Source organism: Cydia amplana, chromosome 11 (genome assembly GCF_948474715.1).
Source record: "Cydia amplana chromosome 11, ilCydAmpl1.1, whole genome shotgun sequence".
NCBI lineage: Eukaryota > Metazoa > Arthropoda > Insecta > Lepidoptera > Tortricidae > Cydia > Cydia amplana.
In genome coordinates this window covers 12,083,898-12,108,237 of record NC_086079.1, presented here as the reverse complement: position 1 = coordinate 12,108,237, position 24,340 = coordinate 12,083,898, and the positions used below count along the sequence as shown (strand labels likewise).

Below are 24,340 nucleotides of genomic sequence, written 5' to 3'. Positions count from 1 at the left end.
CAGACGCCACCAGACGCTAACTAAACAATAATTACACCCTAGTAAAATCCGCATCATTAATACTTAGACACATTTACCCCCTTGTCGCTTAACTCTCATGACAGCGCCCACCTAGTATCATACGCACCCACGTTTACCATCTAATGCGACAGAGTACTAAACTGTGCAGATATTCATGACGCTTATAGGTCAATTGATAAAAAAAACTAGAGGCCGATAAACGCTGCTCCCGTTCATATTAATAACATGTTTACTCTGTATTTTTAGAGCGTGTTAACTTCATTAGGAACCGCACGGCTTCGACGAGAGGTCCCTGCAAAACAAAGTGAGAAGTGGAATATTCAAACGACATTATACGGAGCGAAATTGCTTTGCAACTTTCCAAATTAAAATCTGTGAGCAAACAAGAACGGTCCAGTAATTTTAATAGGCTGTGGATTTTTTTATTTATACCCTTTGGCTATAAAAGCTTCGGTGGTTTTTCGCGGACTTCATTAAAGCCTAAACCCTTTCGTCAGAACGTCAGAATATCAGGTGAGCTGGATTCATAATGATTAATAATCTAACGAAAAAACGTTAGAAAAAATTCATGGGGAATAAATTCGTAGGAACTGTTTTATTTGCGGCAAAAATAATTTATCATGTCTTTACGAACAGTGAAATAGCTACCTAAAAGTATCTACGCCACGCGTTATATTAAATTTATATACCTATGTTGACATTTTGTAATTTCTGCTTGGAGTTAGAAAAGTAAATTATAAATGTATATTAGCCAACCAACCAATTATACATGAAACATGAACCAATTCAAATCAACGGAAATAACCATTTAGCGAATTTCCCTATTACTTATATCAGTAAAATATGTACGTATCACCTTTAATCCCTTGTGGTAAGACTCTTATGTGTAGGACGTAAACAGAACGGCAGTAATTTTCCAAAGTAATAGGTACTTAAACAAAATATCCGTATAAGATTAGCTCCTAAATAACAACAGTTGTTTCTTAATTTTATTATATTGAATATACATACTACTTACCTATACTGAAAAAAAGTACTCACGAAAATCTTAGCAAACAGATCCTAATTCGTTGTTTGGCAATTATCACTTTTTAAAATATGAAGACTTTGTTTAAAATTAGGTAGGTAAACATTAAGGAACGCCTTTCGTCTTATTACCAAGTTGTTTAAAATTAAAGATTAATAAAAGATCATAATTTGAATACTTTATTGAATTTACAGCAAATTAAATAGCTATAATACCTATAGCAATTTGCGTATAAGCTCTACATAACTCAAGATGAGCTACGTAGCGTAAAAAAGTCTAATCAGAAACGGCCTTTACTGAGTCGTGTTAAGGTTTGTTATTGTTATGATAGACGCTAGTAAACAGTGTAAACACATGTGAACGCTGACCCTTGTTATCGCGACATTCTCGTCTATCTCTCGTCACGAGCACACGTGGATTTTTGTACGCTAAGTGCGGGTTGTTGCACCACGTACTCGTATGTGTTTTGTAATTGAAAAACCCAGACTTGTTTTTATAAGATGTAGGTATTATTTAACTTAAACAACGGGCAAATTGACTAACGTAATTTCGCACTGTGACAAATCCCATAGAATCAATTTTAGCGAACATTTTTCAAAGTCAGACTGATGTGGTGGGTGTTTGGTCCTAAGTGTGCTATCTGTATAAATTAGCTAAAGCCCCTCTTGTTTATGAGAGTAACGTATTTGGATGGACAGACGTTCCATAATTTTGTGCGATACGCAGTGGCGGATTTGCAGTCTTTGCCGCCCTAGGCCCCAGGCCCTGTAGCTGCCCCTTTCTCAGCACCCATCATATTTACTACATTTTGAGTTATTTCTTGCTATATCATCAGCGATTTTTTTGTCACAATTTGCCGCCCCTAATATCTTGCCGCCCTAGGCCCGGGCCTACTTGGCCTTAGGGCAAATACGCCACTGGCGATACGACGTAAGTTTTCCAAGCCTAAAATTGTCTCCATCCCCTTTTTGCTAGAAATATGTAGTTCCAGGTACCAGTTATACTTTACTTTAATTTGTATTCAACAGGAACTAAATAGCAGTCAAGATGGTGGGAAAACTCCTCCTAGCGGTACTGGTGGCCTGCAGCTCGAACTTCGCGTCCACACATATCGTGACGTCAGCACATTCGGACCTCGCGTTCGTCAGCTGCGTTAGCTCGTTGAGTCACACCGTACAGACCACTCTATGTCCTATGTACGGGAGGAGCGGGGAGTATCCTATTGGCAAGTGATTTATCCCTACTACTTATAATATTATATTCATCATCATCATCATATCAGCCCTTTATCGCCCACTGCTGAGCTTATGCATCTCTTCTAGTACGCCCTTGTCCCGGTCCTGAGCTATAATCTCATCCAGAAGTGACCCGCAATCTTCCGGATGTCGTCCACCCAACGAGCCAATGGACGCCAAGCGCTTCTGTCATCCGAAAACGGCCACCATTCTGTTAACATTTTAGTCCACCGGCCATCACTGCCTAGCAACATGTCCTGCCCAACTCCATTTTAGTTTGGTAATGACGCAACCCACGTCTTGCACCTTGGTGCGGTGACGGATCTCGATATTCCTTACGAGTCTATTATCTATTTCTCGGATACGATTGGTCCAAATGCTCTATGTTACGTTTTATTTTCAAGTATTAATAGTTAAGGTTTTTTTCTCCCTAGACGACGAAAGCTCTTGTGATTCACGTTGTTTAAAAAAAGAACTTAAATACCTTGACGCAATAATCTCGTAGGTCGTAGGTATAGTTGCATTTATCCCGGTCGACCTTATGTCTGTTACTTTTAGAGACCCCAGCGTCTAGCGTCTTAGCGTCTTTTGAGCGACGCGTCGTCTTTATAGTCAGCGCTATTGAAAGCCATAGAGTTGACTAGACGCCGACCCTCAGGAGTAGCTAGTGTGGGGTTACCGCTGAACAAGCTATTCTATTTCATGAATCCGAGAAAGTTAAAAGCACAGAGTTTGTGTTTCTATTTATATTTCATCATCACTTTACCCTAGTCTCACCTAAAAGTTTTTCCTTTGTATTCACACGGAACCCTCCAATCCCACCATTTGGTCCCGCACTTTGTAGTTTTTTTTTCTATTTCATAAGGTAGCTTAATCTTATTTTTGAAATATTTATCGCCTCTAAGTATATACATGAATGTTTTTAAGGAAAACGATAATCAAACTAGGTACATATCTCGCATTATTATTCAAATATTATCTTAAATAATATAGCAACATATTTCAACTGCATAATATTTGTGAAAAGCCTAGGTACGGATTAAAGTGATTATCAACGCGGAATATGCACATACCTACAATGCACAGGTCAATAGATTACAACATTGGAATATTTGTAGCGATAAGTTTGTACAAACACCTTTTACCCATCTTATACCGAATGTGAACCGTGTGAACGCCCGATACCACTCCGAATCTAAAGAACGCCATCTAGGTAAATTTAGAAGAATTATGCGATCGATAACACAAACGCAATTCTTCCTATTCGTGATTCCCATACAATATGGATTTCACACAGCTGCAGTTTACTACATTCGTGATTCCACACATTGTTTTTTTACGCAATCGAGATTCTTCCTATTCGTGATTCTACACAATATTTTTCGACGCAACCGCAGTTTACTACATTCTTGATTCCATACAGCCGTTATTTTAACGCAATCGGGATTCTTCCTATTCGTGATTTTACACATTTTTCGACGCAACCGCAGTTCTTAAAAAAATAATTGTAAAATAATTCGACACGAGAGGTACATTTGTATACAATGTGTGGCGGTCGGGATGTACCTACGATATGTCCCTTCGGCCGTGTACGTAACCGACCTTTCGTAACTGGTAACGAAGGAAGAAAAAATGATCTTTGTATGATACTGGTTTCGAATAAAGATCATTTTTTTCTCGTACGTAATCAGTCACCATCTTTCGAAGGTGGTTCGTAACCAGTTACATAGTAAGAATTAATTTTCTTAATACGATCCTTCGCCTAGACTAAGTAAGGACTAGATTACATAACGACTATGTGAGCAAAACCAACTTAATTTCATCAGGTCTTGGTTGTAAAATGTCTAATTTTGTAAACCGTCTTAATCGATACATTCCTGAGTTGAAGATTAGACTTAACTAGCTCTTTTGTATGTATAACATCATTTAATATGTCTGTGGGGCATTGCTTAGAAATTTTACGTTTTAATTAGGTACATATTATAGCACATGTAATTTTTTTCATTTCCTTACCTTTAGTTTAAAGTTATACTTGTAGACTACTATTTTGATGCTGATTGTTCCATTAATTATTCCATCGCCGATTTTCAATATAAATATATACCTAAAAGAAGAAACTGACTGACTGACTGACATATGAACGCACAGCCCAAACCGCTAGTTCTAGAGATTCCAAATTTGGCACGTAGGTTCCTTATAAGGTCTAGGGGTGCACTAAGAAAGGATGTTTCAAAATTCACCCCCTAAGGGGGTAAAATGGGGGTTGAAAGTTTGTTTGGGGAAAACCTCATTTTTTAGTAGTCTTAGTACGCCGGCGAAGCCGCGGGAAAAAGCTAGTTAATTACAAAGAAAGGCTTAATAGATCTATATTATCATTTAATTATAATTTGGTGCACCTAATACACTAGCAACTGTATAATGAATTAAAATAATTGCTTGGCGCATAATGTAATGATCCGTTTAAGGGCATAATTTAGTATCGTATTCCCGATTTAGGATCAACTCGTCACACCAATATTTTGTTCTAACCGGTCATACTGCCGAAAGCAATAATATTTGTTACAACCCGTCACAAGTAAATTTAGTTCTATTAAGTCACATAGTAATTTTGTAGCTATTGGTCACACTGAAAATCTGTTCCTATTCGTCATCCCGTCAATAAGTTCTAACTGGTCACAAGGAGGATACAGAATATAGAGTCTTCTTTTGAAACTCATTCATGGATATAACAGTTAGTCTAGTCTATAACAGTAAGGAGTTTGAAGAGGTTTCATATCAGTATGTTACCTACGCTCAATGATGATTAAAACATTTTGACTCAGTTACGTATGAGGAATAGATAGTCTTTTTTCGTAATTTCAAATAGAAAATTTCTTCTCTCGTAACTATGGTTACGTACGAAGAAAAAATAATCTTTATTCGAAACCAGTATCGTACAAAGATCATTTTTTCTTCCTTCGTTACCAGTTACGAAAGGTCGGTTACGTACACGGCCGAAGGGCGATATGTACGTCAAGCGTGCACGCTCGGAGCTTAGGTTTCTTCGTGGCCACTGGCTAGGGCGTTAGGCCAACTAGCAATTTGTAGACTTCATCTACTTAAGCTAACTGCACTAAGTACAGCAGCGCCGCTATATGTTAACATATATCTTATACGTTTAACATATTTCATAGGAATTTGACGTTTAGTGGTGGCGCTTCCAAACTCCATCGATTGCCGGTTAGCCAGCTTACGAGGGCTGTTTGATAAGTACCCGTTTTCCAAATGTATTAATATCACGGGCCGAAAATATGTATACAATCGTTTTAAGCCATTTTTCAGAGGTGGGAAAATTTAAAAAAAAACAGCATTCTTTTGTTTTTTTTCTCATTTGACAGCGATTCAGTGAAAGCGTGAACTTAAAATTGTGAAAATGGAGAAAGAGCAGTATCGGTCTGTAATTAGATTCTTGTTTTTGGAAGGAAAAACATGTGATGAAATAAAAGTAAGAATGCAAGCGGTTTACCATGAATGTGCTCCTTCTATGACAACCGTCATATACTGGTTTAACGAGTTTAAGCGGGGGAGAACAACCGTCTTTGATGAGGATCGCCCAGGCCGCCCAATTGAGGTGACTACAGACGATATGGTTAAGAAAATTGAAAATATCGTTTTAGCCGACCGCCGAATTGAACTTCGAGAAATCGTTGATGCTGTAAATGTTCCAATCGAGCGGGTACAAAACATATTAGAAGAAAAATTGGGTATGAAGACAGTATCGGCGAGGTGGGTGCCGCGTTTACTCACGGAGGAGCAAAAACGGAACCGACTGACTACTTCGGAGCAGTGTTTGGCCGTGTTCAAACGTAACCCGAAGGAGTTTCTGCGTCGTTTCGTGACCGTAGACGAAACGTGGGTCACCACTACCCCCCGGAAATGAAAGGGCAGTCGAAGCAGTGGATTTTACCGGGTGAACCTGCGCGAAAGATAGCAAAAATTGTTCCATCGGCTGGAAAGGTCATGGCGACCGTTTTTTGGGATTCGCAGGGTATTATACATATTGAGTTCTTAGAAAAGGGGAAAACGATAACAGGGCAGTACTATGCCAATTTATTGGATGAATTTGACGCTGGGTTGAAGGACAAACGACCCCATTTAAAAAATAAAAAAGTACTGTCTCATCACGACAACGCACCAGCTCATTCGTCTAGAGTTGTGATGGCTAAATTAACACAATTACGCTACGCCCTATTGCCTTACCCCCCGTATTCTCCAGATTTGACCCCATGCGATTTATTTTTGTTTCCCAACCTGAAAAAATGGCTCGGTGGTAAGCGATTTGGATCAAATGACGAAGTCATTGCCGCCACAGAGGCCTATTTTAATGACTTTCCGAAATCATACTTTTTGGATGGTTTATTGAAGCTTGAATATAGGTGGAACAAGTGTATAGAGTTAAAAGGAGACTATGAAGAAAAATAAATGCATATAAACAAAAACAACTGATTATTTTTTTCATAAACGGGTACTTATCAAACAGCCCTCGTATATAGGCCCAAGAAACACTTGTAAGTTTTACTTACGTAAGTACTAAGTAGGGACACAGCTATACTACAGAATGAGAGATGAATATCGTTATCTCATTCTAACAAATAGCTTTGTCCCTACTTACGTAAGTAAAACTTCATGTAACTCGTAAAAACGAAAAGCCAAACTTTATTTTAGTTCTTGTCAGTGGTAGGTAGAAACTTTCACTTCGGCAAAATAAACACATTTTCTAGTAGTTGTAAACCATAATCACCTTGGTAGTATTCTTTGTTTTATATTGTAAGATTGTAGTTTATTGTTTTTTTATTCATCATGTAATCACGTTTATTTGCTTTTGTGTTTTGCACTGATACTAGTGTTTTAGGAGATAATTCTTATACAAATAATGGACTTGTTATTTTATCAGCACGTGTTGTACGACATGGCCTTATGTCATCATGACATCTCACCGGCAGATAGATGGCGCTGATGCCCGTCCACTTCCCACCGCTAAGGCGCGTTCGGTTTTATGATGGGGCCGTGTCGTACAGCTGCGTTTTCGTTTCGTGACCCACAAATGGCCTCGCCGGAAGATCAGCGCTAACTTCTGGGTTAGCATTATGCTGAGGCGGGACCATTTCGTGGTAAACTATGTATTTATATTATGTTTAATTTTCTCTGTTTGTTGTGTACTTGTGTATGTTATAGTTTATCACGAATAAATGCGATGATTATGATTATGATTACAAGTGTATCTCAGGCCTTAGATGGACTCTTATAGCGGTAATGCGTGAAATACGACCGTAAGCCGCGTCTCGCCCCACTCAAATGAACGCCGCTACGTACTGTATTATCTTGTAGGTATTAAAGTACCTTTTTAATAGGTACATCAAACTAATATATTTTGTTTTTAATCACGATTATTTAACAGTGGCGCTAGTGTGCACGTTGATGTGGATATCAACTTGATATTAAATTTAACTTTTCTGTATGACCCCCTATTTAGCGAACCAAAGCATCGAAGTGTTGTTTAAGTGTAGTTAATAATCAAATGCGCCTTTAATTCCTAGATACCTACTTGGTTTAAATTTAATACGATGCATTTTTATATTTTTTGTTCTACGTACGCTTGTATCAGTTGTATCGTCAAATAGGTATGCTGCTTTCCAATCCACTAACATTTATGATCACTTCAGCCAGCTCAGGGATTATGTTTCTTCTTATAAAACATAGCCCCCCGTCGCGTCTGTCTGTTTGTGTGTATGTATGTTCGCGATAAACTCAAAAAGTACTGAACGGAGTTTCATGCGGTTTTCACCTATCAATAGTGATTCTTGAGGAAGCTTTAAGTATATATGCGAAGTCGGGGCGGGTCGCTAGTATAATCTAAGTACAAAAGGTCTTATTCCACTATTTATTTTTCAGAGTACATGCACCCCGCTCTGGACCCTCGCGAGGCGGAGACGAGAAGCTGGGAGTTCCGGAACAACATGAAGAGATGCTGCACGAGACCCTGCAGCATTACCGAGCTGGTCGCCGTTTGTTAAACGAATGAGGTGAGGTACCTACTGTAAAGGTTTGCAACCTTTACCACAGAATAAATAATAGTACTAGGTACAGAAGGTTCACTCTAACAAAACACGTCTGTTACGACAGATATGGCCGCTATGTGGCGCAAGCGCGAGCAAGCGTGGCATGGGTATGACTAGACACCAAGATTAGTGTGGGCCGCATAGTACTTGTAGCGTATTATAGTGATTTTATATTGCTAACCCTTTGACTGCCAGACATCAACTGACGCACGCGTCTACAGCCCAATATCAACCTTCGTGCATTCCGACAAGGTTTACAAATCACGCGCCGCGCAGGATAGGCGTAGCGTTCAAAGTACCTATGTAGGATTGTAGGTAGTGTAAATGTGGCTTTCCACACAGAAGGGTCCTTTATATTTCAAGTGCAATAAGGACCTATATTTTTAAATACAATCCTGTATTGTTCATGAATAATTACTATGATTATGACTATGAAATTCCAACAGAAATTATGATAGAAACGCCCTTATTACAGATGAAGCATAAAGACCCTTCTCTGATGGAAAGCCACATATAATAATTGTATAGCTGCGAGTAGCACTCAAAATTGGTTGAACCTTTAACAGAAAAAGAGCCAATGTAACAAAACCGTAAGCCATATTTTTGTAGGTCGTCAGCAGTTCCAATTCATCAAATATTTTTTACCGAGAGAAAATGCACGAGTTCCGTGTCCAAATTTCGTATTCCGTTCCCTCGATTCCTCCTTATTCGTAGTTTTGAATCCTATTAAGACGAAAATGTGGCTTTCCATGAGAGAAGGGTCAATATACTTCATGTGCAATAAGGACGTTTCAATTACAATTTTTGTTGGATTTTCTGATGGAATGGTCCTTATTGCACATGAAGCATAGGATCCCTTCAGTGCTGGAAAGCCACAAATAGAGAATTTTAGGAATGAGCAATAGCCTTTTTTCTTTTTTTTAATATCACGATGGAATAAGAATACGTCCCTTAATTACGTGTCGGATTAAATACATTTTATTATTTTTCAGATACCGTATTCGTGCAAGTATATCAAGATTTCGAAAGTGACCGGATCGCGGGCTAGGCGTATGCAACACAGTTACCATTGTACCTTCGATTTATTCAATGCAGCGCAATGTATTCAATAAATATAGTTTTTTGTAGTTGTGAGCACTCATTTATTTTTGTAAATGTATGTTATTCCTCCAAACTATGAGACTTTCCGAATGAAAAAAGAAAACAATTAAGGTAAACGTTCTAGTACTAGGGCTCGACATGCTAATGTCCAATAGATGACACCCTGCTGTCACCTCTATTGACAATGACTTCAAGATGCCATGTACTGGGACCGCGTCGAGCACCAGTACGTTTACCATATACCGATTTTTAGGTCTGTTATTATAGGTTCGTACCTTTTAATAATAAATTGAGCTCTAGAAAAAAACATAAAATACCTATTTGGAGTGTGAAGCCGTAGCGCAGTAGGTACTTTACAAATATAAAAGTTCTTTTGTATGGTTACCACATCTTGGTATATATTTCATAAGTAAGATATGCAGTCTAGTAACGGTAGAGGCAGTTTATGTTAAACAACTCAACACTTAACAATATTTGTATTTCACGATACTTAATTTAATACATACACTGTATTTATTTATAGATATTATCTCACGAATAGCGCCGATCGTTCATGCATGTACATCGAGACAAGAGGCAGTGTCTGACCGGTGGCAATGGTGTGTGGTCGTGTACTAAGGTACTAACACTGAAGTAGTCCTTACTTTTCTAACAGTAAGACACTTAACTGACCGAAGTTAGACTTTGTCTCGTCGCAATAAGGCTTACGAATGGTTCGACGATGGCATGTAACTCAAACAGGCTCGATTTCGTGACATAAAACAGTCCCATATCCTTATTGACCTAAAGCCTGACCAGTAATATATGATCACGCGCCATATTGCGGAATTTTATTGGAACTAAATTTTTCATACTAAACTGTCATGGCACCACATACATGAGAATAACAGCGCCCTCTTGACAATGATCATATATTTCTGGTCGGGCTTTAAGGCCCCGTCTCCATATAGCGCGGCAAACCATCGAACATTGGCTCGCGCGGCAGCCGCGCGCAATGGATACCGGCTCGCGAGCCAACTCGATGCGCCCGGTATCCATTGCGCGCGGCAGCCGCGCGAGCCAATGTTCGATGGTTTGCCGCGCGATATGGATACGGGGCTTTACATTTACAACAAGCCTTCCATTTCCTTCATGAACTGCATGTAAGCGTCGTCCTTGCTCGGGGCCTGCTTGGGCACGCTCTCGGGCCGCTGGACCGCCGGCTTGAGCTTCGTGTTGGCTTTCTTGTCCTCTCGTTTGACGCGGAGAGCGGAAGGCACGAAGCGAGTCACGTCCGCGGATAGATTGCGGATTTGGGGCTTGGCAGTGATTGTGGCTCCTGGAATAAAATAACAACTAGAGTCAGTCCAAAATTAGATTATAGCAATAGGTAATTTCACTGAATACATGCCGTATTTAGTGAAATTACCATATTATGATGTAAAACTTTATATGAATAAAATAAACTTGTATTTACGTAGTTCTTTCCTATTTATAGTTTAACAAAACTTTTTTGGAACTGGTAAGTAATAGTTATTTACGATACAAGTGCGGAAAAGGCACGTGTATTGTACAACGTTTTACAGTGCATATTATGGCACTTTAAACTTTCGATATATGCACGGAAAGCGCTCTTTCCTGCACTATACTTCGTTTTTTTTTAGCATTAGAAATTTGGTAAACAATCTTGATGTGTCTTTTAATTGAAAAACACATTTTAAAAATAAGTTACGGTAAATATGTAACAATTATGAATCTAATACGATCGTAAACAATGTGTGCGCATAGGCGATACCACCAGCCAGTTCTCTCCAATATGCTACGGTGTCCCGCAAGGGAGCATCCTGGGGCCAACCCTCTTCTTAATCTACATCAACAATTTATGCGATCTAAACATTCCAAATGCCCAAATTACCACCTTTGCTGATGACACTGCCATCTTATTTGTTGGGGACAGCTGGTTGGAGGTAAGGTCAGCTGCAGAATCTGGCTTGAAATTAGTCGCGAACTGGCTTAGTAAAAACCTGCTTACATTAAACATATCTAAAACAAAATATATTAACTTCTCTATCACTAGTTCTAATCAGCCGAAATTTCCTTTTACACTTAAAATTCATGGATGCTCCATTGGTGATTTGCAAGGTGGTCCAACTAACCCTGCTATTTGTAATTGCGAATTGCTAGAAAATGTTGATCAAACCAAATATTTAGGAGTAATAGTTGACCGCCATCTTTCTTGGTCAAAACATATTCGCTATCTATCAGACCGTATGCGTAAACTAATATTCATTTTCAAAAAAATAAGGCGTGTTTCTGACCCACACTTTCTTAAATCGGTCTACATAGCATTAACCCAATCGTTACTTACTTATTGCATACCGGTGTGGGGCGGTGCTGCCAAATCACACTTGCTTCCATTAGAACGTGTACAAAGAGCGATCCTAAAAGTTATGTACTTTAAGCCAATTAGATTCTGCACCAGATCTCTTTACTACATAGTTCGGGTCCTATCAGTCCGTCAACTTTATATTGAACGAGTATGTCTAAGACAGCACAAATACGTCTCTAATCAAAGCGCACGTCGCCTAGGTGGACGTAGAAAACATAAAGTGTTCGACTCAGTTGCACACAACACAGCTTTTTACCGTCGTCAATTTAACTTCCTTGCACCATTTCTTTATAACAAAGCCAACGAACGCTTAGACATCCATAATAATTATAAATACTACTTGATAAAAAACATCCGCAATTGGTTATTGACCCTAAACTATGCTGAAACTGAAAAACTCCTTGAAATTGTTAGGTGATTGACTATAGTAATTGCATAAGTTAAGCATGTAGATAAGTAACTCTTCCTTATTGAACTAAAAGTAAGATTAAAAGTTGATCTTATCGATGAAAAACTACATATCGCAAACATCCCTTAAATTCTGGAAACCGAATCCACTCATAGTGTGTAAATAAGGGCTTATCTTGTCCAAAAACCAGCAATATATGTGTAATAATAATATAATATCTGGGAGCCCGAGCTTTGCTCGGAAAACATATAAAAAAACTCATAATGCGCGTTTTCCCAGAGATAAAACCTAGCTAGATCGATTTTTCGCCCCCGAAAACCTCAATATAGCAAATTTCATCGAAATCGTTAGAGCCGTTCCCGAGATCCCCGAAATATATATAGATAATAATAAATAAATATACAAGAATTGCTCGTTTAAAGGTAATATATATCATGGTATAGTTCATCATACAAGCACACACACAACACACACATACACAACACACTTACGTAATTATCTTAGCAGTAGGTATAATAAATTATAGTAATAGTGAATATAAATGTATAAACAGATGAGTAGGTATATAGTTGATACTGGTTTAAGTGCAATGTCATATTTCTATCATCCTTATTAAACTATAAAAATTGTTGCCATAAATGTTGCATTGTATAGGTACGTATAGTACATATGTAAGCGATCTGAACCTTAGGTATAATATTTTTAACATGTGTATACTTCACAACCAACCTGCATTGCTAGAAGTAGCGGTGGTTTATTCCCTGATCCCTATAAGACAGGTTTACCTAGTTTAGGGCTCAGGACACTATTCCTAGGCTGTCTAACAATAGAATACTTACTCCTAAAAATGTAATACCCTTCCACTATGTAATAAGCTGCATTTTTGATGCCTAAATAAATCATTTTTCATTTTCATTTTTTTTTCATTTTAGTCTTCTGCTTTCATAAGTAATAGTTATTGATTTTTAAAAAGTGTTTTTCAATTAAAAGACATGTCAAAATCGCTTACCTTCTTTCAAGTTCTTTCTAATGCTAAAAAAAACGAACTATAGTTCGGGAAAGTAGCACCATATGTACTGTACCGTAAAATGGGGTGAGTAGGTTTCGCGGGGACAGTTGGGTTATGAATAGGGAGAGAAGGTTTGAAAGGGGGGTGAGATGGTTTTTTAAGGCTACTGCCACAAAAACAATGCATTCCAATTTAAATTGGAGCTATAGTAATACTCATAATAAAAAAAATCGATCCAACAATCTTCCAAAATCACCTTTGTATGAAAACCCAACTCACCCCAAATACGAGGGACTACGGGGTGAGGTGGGTTTTCCTGTTTATCGTCAAAGTTATGAAATGGAACTACCCAAAATAAAATAAAAACGAAAATACAAACTTCCGGAACACTTATTATATACACCATTCAGTTTGCATATGTAAAAATAAAATGTTATCGAGGTTTGAATGTCAGTTTTGCACCTACTCACCCCATTTTACGGTAAATATAGTTGATGATTTCTCAAAATGTGAGATGTGTAGCAGGGATGTTGCGGATGCCGATTTTTTGACATCCGCGGATGCGGATGCGGATTTTTAAAGGCTCCCATCCGCGGATGCGGATGCAGATGCGGATGTCAAAATAGTACCATAAAAAACGTCAAATATTACATTTTAGTAATTTTTTTTTCAAGAAACCGGCCAAGTGCGAGTCGGACTCGCGTTCCAAGGGTTCCGTACATTAAGTCCCACTCACGCTTGACTGCTCATTTCTAATAGGTTTTTTTGGTTAATGACTAAATTACCTAGCAGTCTAGCACTTACTCCGATGCTAAGACGTTCCTGTACCGACCTTTTCCACATCCGCATCCGCATTAAATCCGCATCGATTTTATGCGGATGCGGATGCGGATGCGGATGTTGAAAATAATGCGGAAGTTCCGCGGTTGCGGATGCGGATATTCGCAACAACCCTGATGTGTAGCGAATCGCCACGGTACAGTTACAGTACCTTGAGGGCCGTCCTTCTTGTGTATGATGGGCGCGGCCATGAGCACGGAGGGCGGCATCTGCTTGGGCGGCGGCGGCGGCACGAGCGGGCGCAGCAGGCGCGGCGGCGCGCCGGGCGGCGGGCCGGGCGGCCGCAGCAGGCGCGGCAGGCCGGCCGGCGGGCCCGGGGGCGGGCCGGTCGGCGGGCCCGGCGGCGGCCCGGGCGGCGCGCGCGCCGGCAGGCGGAGGGGAGGGGGGCCCAGCGGCACGCGGAGCGGCGGGGGGCGGAGACCTGGAAGAAAAAGGTTTCAAATAGGTATGCGGTGTAGCCGGTGTATTTAAATAGTAGATTGTTAACCAAGGGATCTCACTGCGTTCGAGCACCAAACTACCTCGGCAGAAATGAGTGCCTTTCACCCGAGTTAAACACTCTACTTTTCATTTCGAATACGAGAAAAATAAAATTCATTTTTTTTTTGTTTTTAGGGTTCCGTACACAAAGGGTAAAAACGGGACCCTATTACTAAGACTCCGCTGTCCGTCCGTCCGTCCGTCCGTCTGTCACCAGGCTGTATCTCACGAACCGTGATAGCTAAACAGTTGAAATTTTCACAGATGATGTATTTCTGTTGCCGCTATATTTTTTTACGTTAAGCAACTGAAATTTTGGTTTAAATGGATTTGTTATACAATTTCCATTCTGGTATTTAAGTCCCTATTTCATAAATAACGATAGTTTTGCCTAAATTGTTAATTGAAAGATGCTGTAGTGAGTAGTCCCGAGGCCTAGCCGCGTGAAAATATAGCAGTATTGAAGTTTTTGCGCTGTCATAGGTAGACTTCGGAGCCGATCCGAATAGGGTATTTGACAGTATTTCTAATAAATGATTTTACACGATGAATGAAATAAAATAAAGCACCAAAACATTAATATAGACAAGAAATTGTGTCTAAAAATAACTGATGTCTACGTAGACAGCAGTTATTTTTAGACACAATTTCTATTTTAAAACCCGTATAAAACTATAAAGATTAGGTATTTGATTGTCACATGCTAGTGTTTCATAATCAGTAGCAAAATCGTTTTGACAGTTTGAAAAAAGAAACTGATTTGACTGGTAGTCAAATACCCTATTAAACCCTAGCTAGGACGACGGTAGGAGAGCTGTTCTTGTACCTGGGGGAATCAACGGAGGCGGCATCTGTCTCATTTCGACGCCGGGGGGTTCCAGTATGAACTCCGGAGGCATAACTTGCATAGCCGGGGGAGGCATTGCCGTTTCGTTATCGCTATCGGAGTCGCTATCGCGATGGCCCCCGGAACGTTTCAGTGCTGTCAATCTATAAAAAGATAAAGTGCGAATAGTGTTGTTATTGTTACATATTAATTGTTGTTGTGTGAAAAAAATTACAAGAAATACAATATTTAGAAAAAAAATTACAAGACCGATGAAAAACAAATGAAGTCAATAGAATATCGATTTTCTGAAGGTATCAAAATATGCAGGCGCTAAAATTAGGTACTTCTAATCAAATGTAAGTAACTTATTCATGATGCAATGTTTTATTGTATAAATATTAAACAAGAATACGTAATCTTATAGTAAACCATGACGGGTATAATAGTAGTACATATAAAAACTATAACAAGGTACCTGGCATTCAAGTCCGCCGCTCTATCTCTTTCTCTCTTTCTGTGCACCTAAAAGTAAATAACACTTTAAAAATTCGGTCTTTGCGATCGAAAATGAAAACACAGCTACCCTGGATATGTATTCAAAAGAAGTTTTTTTGTAGGTAACAGCATTTTTTTTTGAGAATTATAAAGAGTAAACTACCAGTTATAAGTCATAAAATAAAAATATCTGGGTGACCGAGCTTCGCTCGGAAAACATATAAAAACTCGAAAATGCGCGTTTTCCCAGAGATAAGACCTAGCTAGATCGATTTTTCGCCCCCGAAAACCCCCATATAGCAAATTTCATCGAAATCGTTAGAGCCGTTTCCGAGATCCCCGAAATATATATATATATATAAATAAATAAATATATAAATAAACAAGAATTGCTCGTTTAAGGGTATTAGATTAGATAGATAGATACGAGGGGTATTCAAAATATTCTCGGTATGAGAATGAAAACAAACAAGTACGAAAAGTTTGATATTTTTATTTTTCAATATACTCCCCCCCTATGTTCATACACTTAAAAGATCGATCAATTATTTTTTTTAATCCCTCGTAAAAATATTTTTTATCTTTCGTGTAAAAATGCTCCTCCACTGCCGCCTTCAATGCTTCATCGTCAGAAAATTTATTTCCACGCAGATCCTTTTTAAGATTGGGGAGCAAAAAGAAGTCGCTGGGGGCTAAGTCCGGACTATACGGTGGGTGAGTAACAGTTTTAAACCCACGTTCAACAATAGCTGCCTTGGCAATATGAGCAGTATGGACGGGGGCGTTGTCATGCAGAAGCAGAATACCTTTGGTTAACTTTCCTCGCCTCTTTTCTTTAATTACATCCTTTAATTGACGTAGAATGTTAGCGTAGTACTGTCCTGTGATATTTACACCTTTTTCTTTATAATCGATTAGTAATACTCCTTCACAATCCCAAAATATCGTGGCCATGACCTTGCCAGCTGAAGGGATGACCTTCAACTTCTTGGGATGAGCTGAACCCTTAATGTGCCACTGCATGGACTCTTGTTTACTCTCTGGGTCATAATGATGAACCCAGGTTTCATCTCCAGTAACTATTCTTTGCAGCACCTCATCAGGATTTTCACCGCACAGGTCAATAAAATCGGAACAACAAGCTACACGCATGTCTTTTTGAAGCCGAGTCAGCATTCGCGGAACCCATCTTGCACTTACTTTTGACATATTAAGATGGTCATGTATAATATCATGTACGGTACCAATAGAGAGATTGGTTACTTGTGCTATAGATTTTACCTTCACTCGACCATCTTCCAATATAAGTTTTTCCACTTTATCAATATTTTCTTGTGAAGTAGCTACTACAGGCCGGCCAGGTCTAGGGTCATCTTCAATACTCTCCCTTCCGCGTTTAAACTCGCTTGACCACTTTTGAATGGTAGATAAAGAAGGAGCAAACTCACGGTAAACACAATCCATTTCCTCTTTTATGGTTTTTTGATTTTTACCCTGTTTTGTCAAGAATTTTATCACGCATCGATGTTCTAATTTAGTTAACATTGTCAATTCGCACAGGATGTTCATGTTTGTTCAGCAATTCCAGAAAAACAAAAGACTATTTCGGTTCGAATTATACTTTTTTTTAATGTCAATGAATAAACCTTAGCGGCCAGTAACGAAAGAAATTTTAGAAGAGGTCGTAAGATATCAATACCGAGAATATTTTGAACGCCCCTCGTACATGCTCCCACGTTTAATTATGCTTTCCCATCTGGATATATGGATACACTTGAGGTAAAAGTACAGAATGTAAATGTATATTATTTTTAACATCCTATCTCCTCCATTTGCTTCATGAAGTCATCTATATTCTGGCCGGAGAGCGCCAACATTCTCTGCTGCAGCGACGTCGGTTTGGGGGCGGCATTGTTCGCCAGCTCCGTGTCCTCGTCCATGTGTTCCATGTGTTCCATATTATATAACAACATACCTCCTCCATTTCCTTCATAAAGTCATCTATATTCTGTCCGGACAGCGCCAACATTCTCTGCTGCAGCGACGTCGGTTTGGGGGCGGCATTGTTCGCCAGCTCCGTGTCCTCGTCCATGTGTTCCATGTGTTCCATATTATATAACAACATACCTCCTCCATTTCCTTCATGAAGTCATCTATATTCTGTCCGGACAGCGCCAACATTCTCTGCTGCAGCGACGTCGGTTTGGGGGCGGCGTTGTTCGCCAGCTCCGTGTCCTCGTCCATGTGTTCCATGTGTTCCATATTATCTAACAACATACCTCCTCAATTTCCTTCATGAAGTCATCTATATTCTGTCCGGACAGCGCCAACATTCTCTGCTGCAGCGACGTCGGTTTGGGGGCGGCATTGTTCGCCAGCTCCGTGTCCTCGCCATGTGTTCCATGTGTTCCATATTATCTAATAACATACCTCCTCCATTTCCTTCATGAAGTCATCTATATTCTGTCCGGACAGCGCCAACATTCTCTGCTGCAGCGACGTCGGTTTGGGGGCGGCATTGTTCGCCAGCTCCGTGTCCTCGTCCATGTGTTCCATGTGTTCCATATTATATAACAACATACCTCCTCCATTTCCTTCATGAAGTCATCTATATTCTGTCCGGACAGCGCCAACATTCTCTGCTGCAGCGACGTCGGTTTGGGGGTGGCGTTGTTCGCCGGCTCCGTGTCGTCTTTCATATGTTCCATGTGTTCCATATTATCTAATAACATACCTCCTCCATTTCCTTCATAAAGTCATCTATATTCTGGCCGGACAGCGCCAACATTCTCTGCTGCAGCGACGTCGGTTTGGGGGTGGCGTTGTTCGCCGGCTCCGTGTCGTCTTTCATATGTTCCATGTGTTCCATATTATCTAATAACATACCTCCTCCATTTCCTTCATAAAGTCATCTATATTCTGGCCGGACAGCGCCAACATTCTCTGCTGCAGCGACGTCGGTTTGGGGGCGGCATTGTTCGCCAGCTCCGTGTCCTCGTCCATATGTTCCATGTTGTGGTCCATGTGTTCCGCTTCGCCGTCGAAGTCCTCTAACGCTTGGGGGAGGCTTGTCGGCATGGGGATGCATTTCTGTGGAACATCCATTGGAGACACGTATTGATCTTTGTAATATATATTTTAGTTAGATTACAAGATGAGTCTATCAAAGTATTACGCACTTTAAAAAGTATTAGTCAAGACTCTTTCCTGTGGAAAAGCAGATGGAGGTCATCTTCTTTCCCAGGGGACTTACTTACGACCATACTATCCATACCAGGGATGTTGCGAATATCCGCATCCGCATCCGCAACCGCGGAACTTCCGCATTATTTTCAACATCCGCATCTGCATCCGCATCCGCATAAAATCAATGCGGAGTTTAATGCGGATGCGGATGTGGAACAGGTCGGTACAAGAACGTCTTAGCATCGGCGTAAGTGCTAGACTGCTAGGATAGTCATTAGCCAAAAAAAAAACCTATTAGAAATGAGCAGTCAAGCGTGAATGGGACTTAATGTACGGAACCCTTGGAAAGCGAGTCCGACTCGCACATGGCCGGTATTTTGAAATAAAAATTACTAAAATGTAATATTTGACGTTTTTTATGTACCTATCTTGATATCTGCATCCGAATCCGCGGATGTGAGCCTTTAAAAATCCATGTCAAAAATTCGGCATCCGCAACATCCCTGATCCATACCAATCATACCAGACATATTTTAACTGATATGTGATATGTTCGTGCGTTTGGTTGTTGCCTTACCTCTCCAGGCGGGCCTTCATCGGGCAAGTCCGAGAACCGCAGACTTTTCTTCTCCTTGCCCGTTTCCTTCGCCTCTTGCACGGCCTCGAGCAGCAGCAGCGCCAACTCCGGCGGAGGTCCGGGCGGCACGCCGGGGGCTTCTGCGCCCGCTGGCCTTTCCTGCGATTTTAGACTTTATTAGAGTGGAATAGAGTTAAAATTAGAATTATTTTTTCTTATTATAGAGAAACTTAATTAAGAGAAACTTAACTACATAACAGATGTGCAAGTTTCAAAAAGTTCCCAAAGAGTTGACAAGGAGTTTTCTAGAATTCTAACAGAAAATAAAGGGAATTTCCATTTTGAAAAGTTAGACACAGGATTTTTTTCATAAATTTCCAAGATCTGTCACCACGCGGGAGTTTTACTCCATTTAGGTTCCTAGCTAAATTGGTTGTTCCTTACTTACGCTATGGAATGTCCAATTTCACTAGAACCCTAAATGGTGTAACAATCATGGAGCCTGACTGTACAAAGTATCGCGATTTTGGAATCTTTTCTTGGGCAAATCATTCAATTGGCTTTTAAACAATAAGTTAGACTGATGATTACTAGTGAAGTGATATGACTATACAAACTTTGAACTATATAACACTGGACACTGTGTGACATAGGCTCATCAGCTCAATAGCTGCTCGCCTATAATTATATAATAAAAATATCAGTAGGTATAGGCATGGAAACTACAGCAGACTAAGTTACACACACAGCACTGAAATTAGGTAATCACTTTATGTTTTTTTTGTACAATGACGTGTTTTACTACTACTACTACTACTACTGCTATTACTTTCTGTAGTGATTGTGAATGAGTGTGTATGTGTATGCAATGAACTTTCATACTCACTTTGTAGACAGAGTCCTTTTTGAGAATGGGTTTCATTGGCGCGCTAGGTGGTGCTATGTCCATTGGCATCGGTATTTGCGACGCCATGTTTCCATAGACATAGTTCTCAGGCATCTACAAATAAATACATCTTTAGTTTGTTATTTATTTACAAGTCACCATGATGATGAAATCTGATGATCATAGATTTGAGGTACTCAAGTGTTCATCACACAAATAAATGCCCTTAAAGGGATTCAAACTCAGGACCATCGGCTGGTATGCAGGGTCACTAGCTACGAACTACCCAAACAAAACTCTAAATTACAAAACCTTAAATTAAAAAAATACTCACTTGAAGCGCTGGTGGCCTAGCGGTAAGAGCGTGCGACTTGCAATCCGGAGGTCGCGGGTTCGAACCCCGGCTCGTACCAATGAGTTTTTCGGAACTTATGTACTAAATATCATTTGATATTCACCAGTCGCTTTTCGCTGAAAGAAAACATCCTGAGGAAACCAGACTAATCCCAATACGGGCCTAGTTTACCCTCTGGGTTGGAAGGTCAGATGGCAGTCGCTTTCGTAAAAACTGGTGCCTACACCAATTACTGGGATTAGTTGCCAAGCGGACCCCAGGCTCCCATGAGCCGTGGCAAAATGCCGGGACAACGCGAGGAAGATGATGACTTACTTGTAATGTAGGTAAGGGAATGTCATCCACTTGCACCGATTGAGCCAATTTCACAGACTCATAGTATGAAATGAGATGAGCTCTCCTTTTCTCATATTCCATTTCTTGCCGCTTTAGCTCAACCCATTTTTCTGGATCATCTTTGTCCTGCAAATTATGGTTTTGTTATAAATACAAAAATAAAATGTGATAAAAACATTGAAAACTGTGAAAACACATCACTTTTCTTGAATAGAGCTTTTTTTCATAAGGTATGGAATAATAACATCAATAAATTGCTCTGATAATTATAGTTCGTTTTTTTTAGCATTAGAAAGAACTTGCAAGAAGGTAAGCGATCTTGACATGTCTTTTAATTGAAAAACGCTTTTTAAAAATCAAAAACTATTACTTATGAAAGCAGAAGAATATAAATGATCGTATTAGATTCATATTTGCCGTAACTTATTTTTAAAATGTGTTTTTCAATTAAAAGACGCATCAAGATTATTTACCTTATTTCTAATGCTAAAAAAAACGAACTATAGCTTAAGATAATATTTAAGTTACGTTTCATAAGTGCTTGTTGCTAGGCCTACATGAATAAAGTATATTTTTGACTTGACTTGACTTGACTGTTTAGCTATTATGGAAATGTAACTTGTTTAATCATTTTAATTAATTGTCACAAAATAAAACAGCAATGGTAGAAAAAATTGCACGTAATCTTTCTAATGATAAATGGTCATAGTTGCTTAAAAAATAGAATTGAATGAATGACAATATTTAGTGCACACTTTGTATAACCTCGTGCCGCCCACCGTACAAAATTATAGCCAAGGAAGTTACAATCTTGTTGTATTTTCAATTAGGTGGAATTTCATTTGTTCGAAAATTTTACGAGTCAAATGAAATGACCTACTTTGTTTTTAATTAAGGTTGACATTCCATCGAAACTGAGTGAACATCCTAATGTACATTGGGCGGCACGAGGTTAAAGCACTGAGTATAGAACAAATATTTGTTTGTCGTCTTTAAATCTATACTTACATACATTTTCAGCACTCTATCAAATGTTTCTCTCAACTTTTTTCTCTTCTCCTTAAGTACTTTTTCATTTAAGGGTGATGGTTGTAAAACATTGTATTCTGCAAAACAAAAATGTATAAAAACATATTTAAAGATTGATAGTATGGAAAACCATATCTTATATATCTGTGCCATGTTTATCGAAAGCTTATTACTTGTAATACAAGTGGAAGTCCCTTTTTGACAGCTTTTGTTAGAAAGGGACTTCCACTTGTATCACAAGTTACAAGCTTTTGATAAACAGGGCACTGCTGTCTTCTTTTTCTAATAATCTCTGTCGTCATTGTGTCAGAGTAAGAAAGAAATGAAAAAAGTTCTTACTCCGGGAAGTTTTAAATAAATGACAGTACGAATCTTTCTAGCTAAACATCCTTCCTTGTCTTGAGGTTGGGACATTAACTACACAAATATTCCCTTATCTGCTCACCCATTTCATCAATTTTCTGTAGTTCTTCTAATATCTGAGTCGGATCCTTCATTTTCAACACAGCTGCTCTAACCATTTGTCTTTGCCGCTTGTTCTTCTTCAACTCCTTCTTTCTGGCCTCTTTCCCTAGAGTCAAATATGTAATATGTTTAATATCTAAACATAAAAAGGACTCAAAATGCGAAAAAGAACTAATAGTATCCACTTACTCGCTTGATCCGTTGGATTCATGTATTTACCACTTTTCGTGGTATTTATCGATCGGCGCCCCATTTTTACAAATTGTACCTCAGAACTAGATCAAAAATATCCTTCACACACAAGTCTTCTCACGACTGGTAATGTATTTCCTAAAATCTAAATAGACCAAATAAATCGAAGTGGTCGCAATCAAAAGCATTAGCGCATTTTGACAGCATCGCATTGACAACCCACAGATAAAGACCAAAACCTATCCGTATCCTATCTGTGGTTAGGCGCGTTTGAGACTTACAAATAAACGCTTAGGCTGTAACCCACAACGGCAGCAAATTATAATAAACGTTCCCTCCGGTCAAACAAGTTTGTCAGTAGAAAAAGGCGCGAAATTGAAATTTTCTATGGGACGATAACTCTTCGCGCCTACAGTTTTTAAGTTTGCCGCTCTTTTCTACTGACGGAAATTGCTTGACAGAGTATACCTCCCATTCACATACAATGGAGATGATCTTATATTTCTGTTCAAACTTTTTGTCAGTAAATAAGAAGACAAAAAACTAAAATCATTCCTTTTCTTGGGTCCTAGTACTAGCGTAAGACAAAGACAATATATGATTTTCTCTTTGTTTGAAATGAGACAGTCCCTGACCAAACTATACTCTGGCACACCCACTTAGTCAGTGTAAAAAGGCGGCAAAATTAAAAAAAATACGTTCTAAGTGTTGACATACCATAGAAAACTTGAATTTCGCGCATTTTCTTACTGAGAAGGTCTGTTATGACTGTTATGAGTAAATAAAATTTATTTTTCTCAAAAATGGACGGCAAAGTCGACGTTGCCGGTTAAAAAATTGGTCGCGAAGTGCGTAGTTTATGGTCATTCAAAAAATTCAAAAATTAAAAACATTGCAGTCTCGATTTCGGGACTGCAAGTGCAATGTTGCATACAAATTCCATTATTTAACGAGTTCCAAACTTTTTAAAACTTTAAATGGCCATATCAAATGAAGGCTTAAAGTCTATTTTTTTATTCGGTAGACTGAAATGGCAGTTAATAGTATGGACATGAAATGTCATTTCATACTATTAACTGTCATTTCAGTCTACCGAATAAAAAAATAGACTTTAGGTCCATTAAACAGCCAAACAGATGATCAGCACTTATTATTATAATGTTGGTACCGCGACTATTTAGGTGTCTCAAATACGTTGGCGTATTTTCAGCAGAAAAATACACTTCTTTATTTTTTTTAAAGGCGGCAAGCAAATCTTTTTAATGGTTTTACTTTTTTCAGTGAAAATTAAAACGTTGCTTCTGTAAAATATTTCTATTTCTTGCACCATTTTTGAGAAAAGCACTATATATGACTCGGCTGGAAGGCTACTTGCTGGCTTCGGATTCAATTAAACGGACTC

The 24,340-nt window shown here is 39.1% G+C and overlaps 1 protein-coding gene and 1 long non-coding RNA gene across 2 annotated transcripts; one reads left to right on the top strand and one right to left on the bottom strand.

The window, feature by feature from the left end:
* Positions 1 to 129: 129 nt before the first annotated feature.
* Positions 130 to 9,474, top strand: LOC134652226 (uncharacterized). Its single transcript, XR_010097174.1, has 3 exons — positions 130 to 534; positions 8,215 to 8,359; positions 9,392 to 9,474. It is a non-coding gene; the product is annotated as an uncharacterized LOC134652226 (long non-coding RNA).
* A 1,114-nt stretch (positions 9,475 to 10,588) lies between these two features.
* LOC134652130 (WW domain-binding protein 11) lies at positions 10,589 to 23,162 on the bottom strand. Its single transcript, XM_063507298.1, has 11 exons — positions 22,936 to 23,162; positions 22,727 to 22,852; positions 22,261 to 22,358; positions 21,232 to 21,378; positions 20,562 to 20,675; positions 19,676 to 19,834; positions 18,799 to 19,002; positions 15,893 to 15,939; positions 15,415 to 15,578; positions 14,260 to 14,529; positions 10,589 to 10,800 (listed from the first exon to the last, which is right to left on the bottom strand). Exons 1-11 carry the CDS (start codon positions 22,997 to 22,999, stop codon positions 10,589 to 10,591), a joined length of 1,605 nt encoding a protein of 534 aa, XP_063363368.1. The 5' UTR covers positions 23,000 to 23,162.
* Between the last annotated feature and the right edge of the window lie 1,178 nt (positions 23,163 to 24,340).

What these genes read in the sequence shown, in the direction of transcription:
- LOC134652130 (XM_063507298.1), bottom strand. Translation starts at nt 22,999, where the DNA reads ATGGGGCGCCGATCGATAAATACCACGAAAAGTGGTAAATACATGAAT. An exon ending in GCCTCCGTTGATTCCCCCAG is followed by an intron (nt 14,530 to 15,414) that starts GTACAAGAACAG and finishes TTTTTCTTCCAG; the next exon opens with GTCTCCGCCCCCCGCCGCTC. An exon ending in CAAGAAGGACGGCCCTCAAG is followed by an intron (nt 10,801 to 14,259) that starts GTACTGTAACTG and finishes ATTTTATTCCAG; the next exon opens with GAGCCACAATCACTGCCAAG.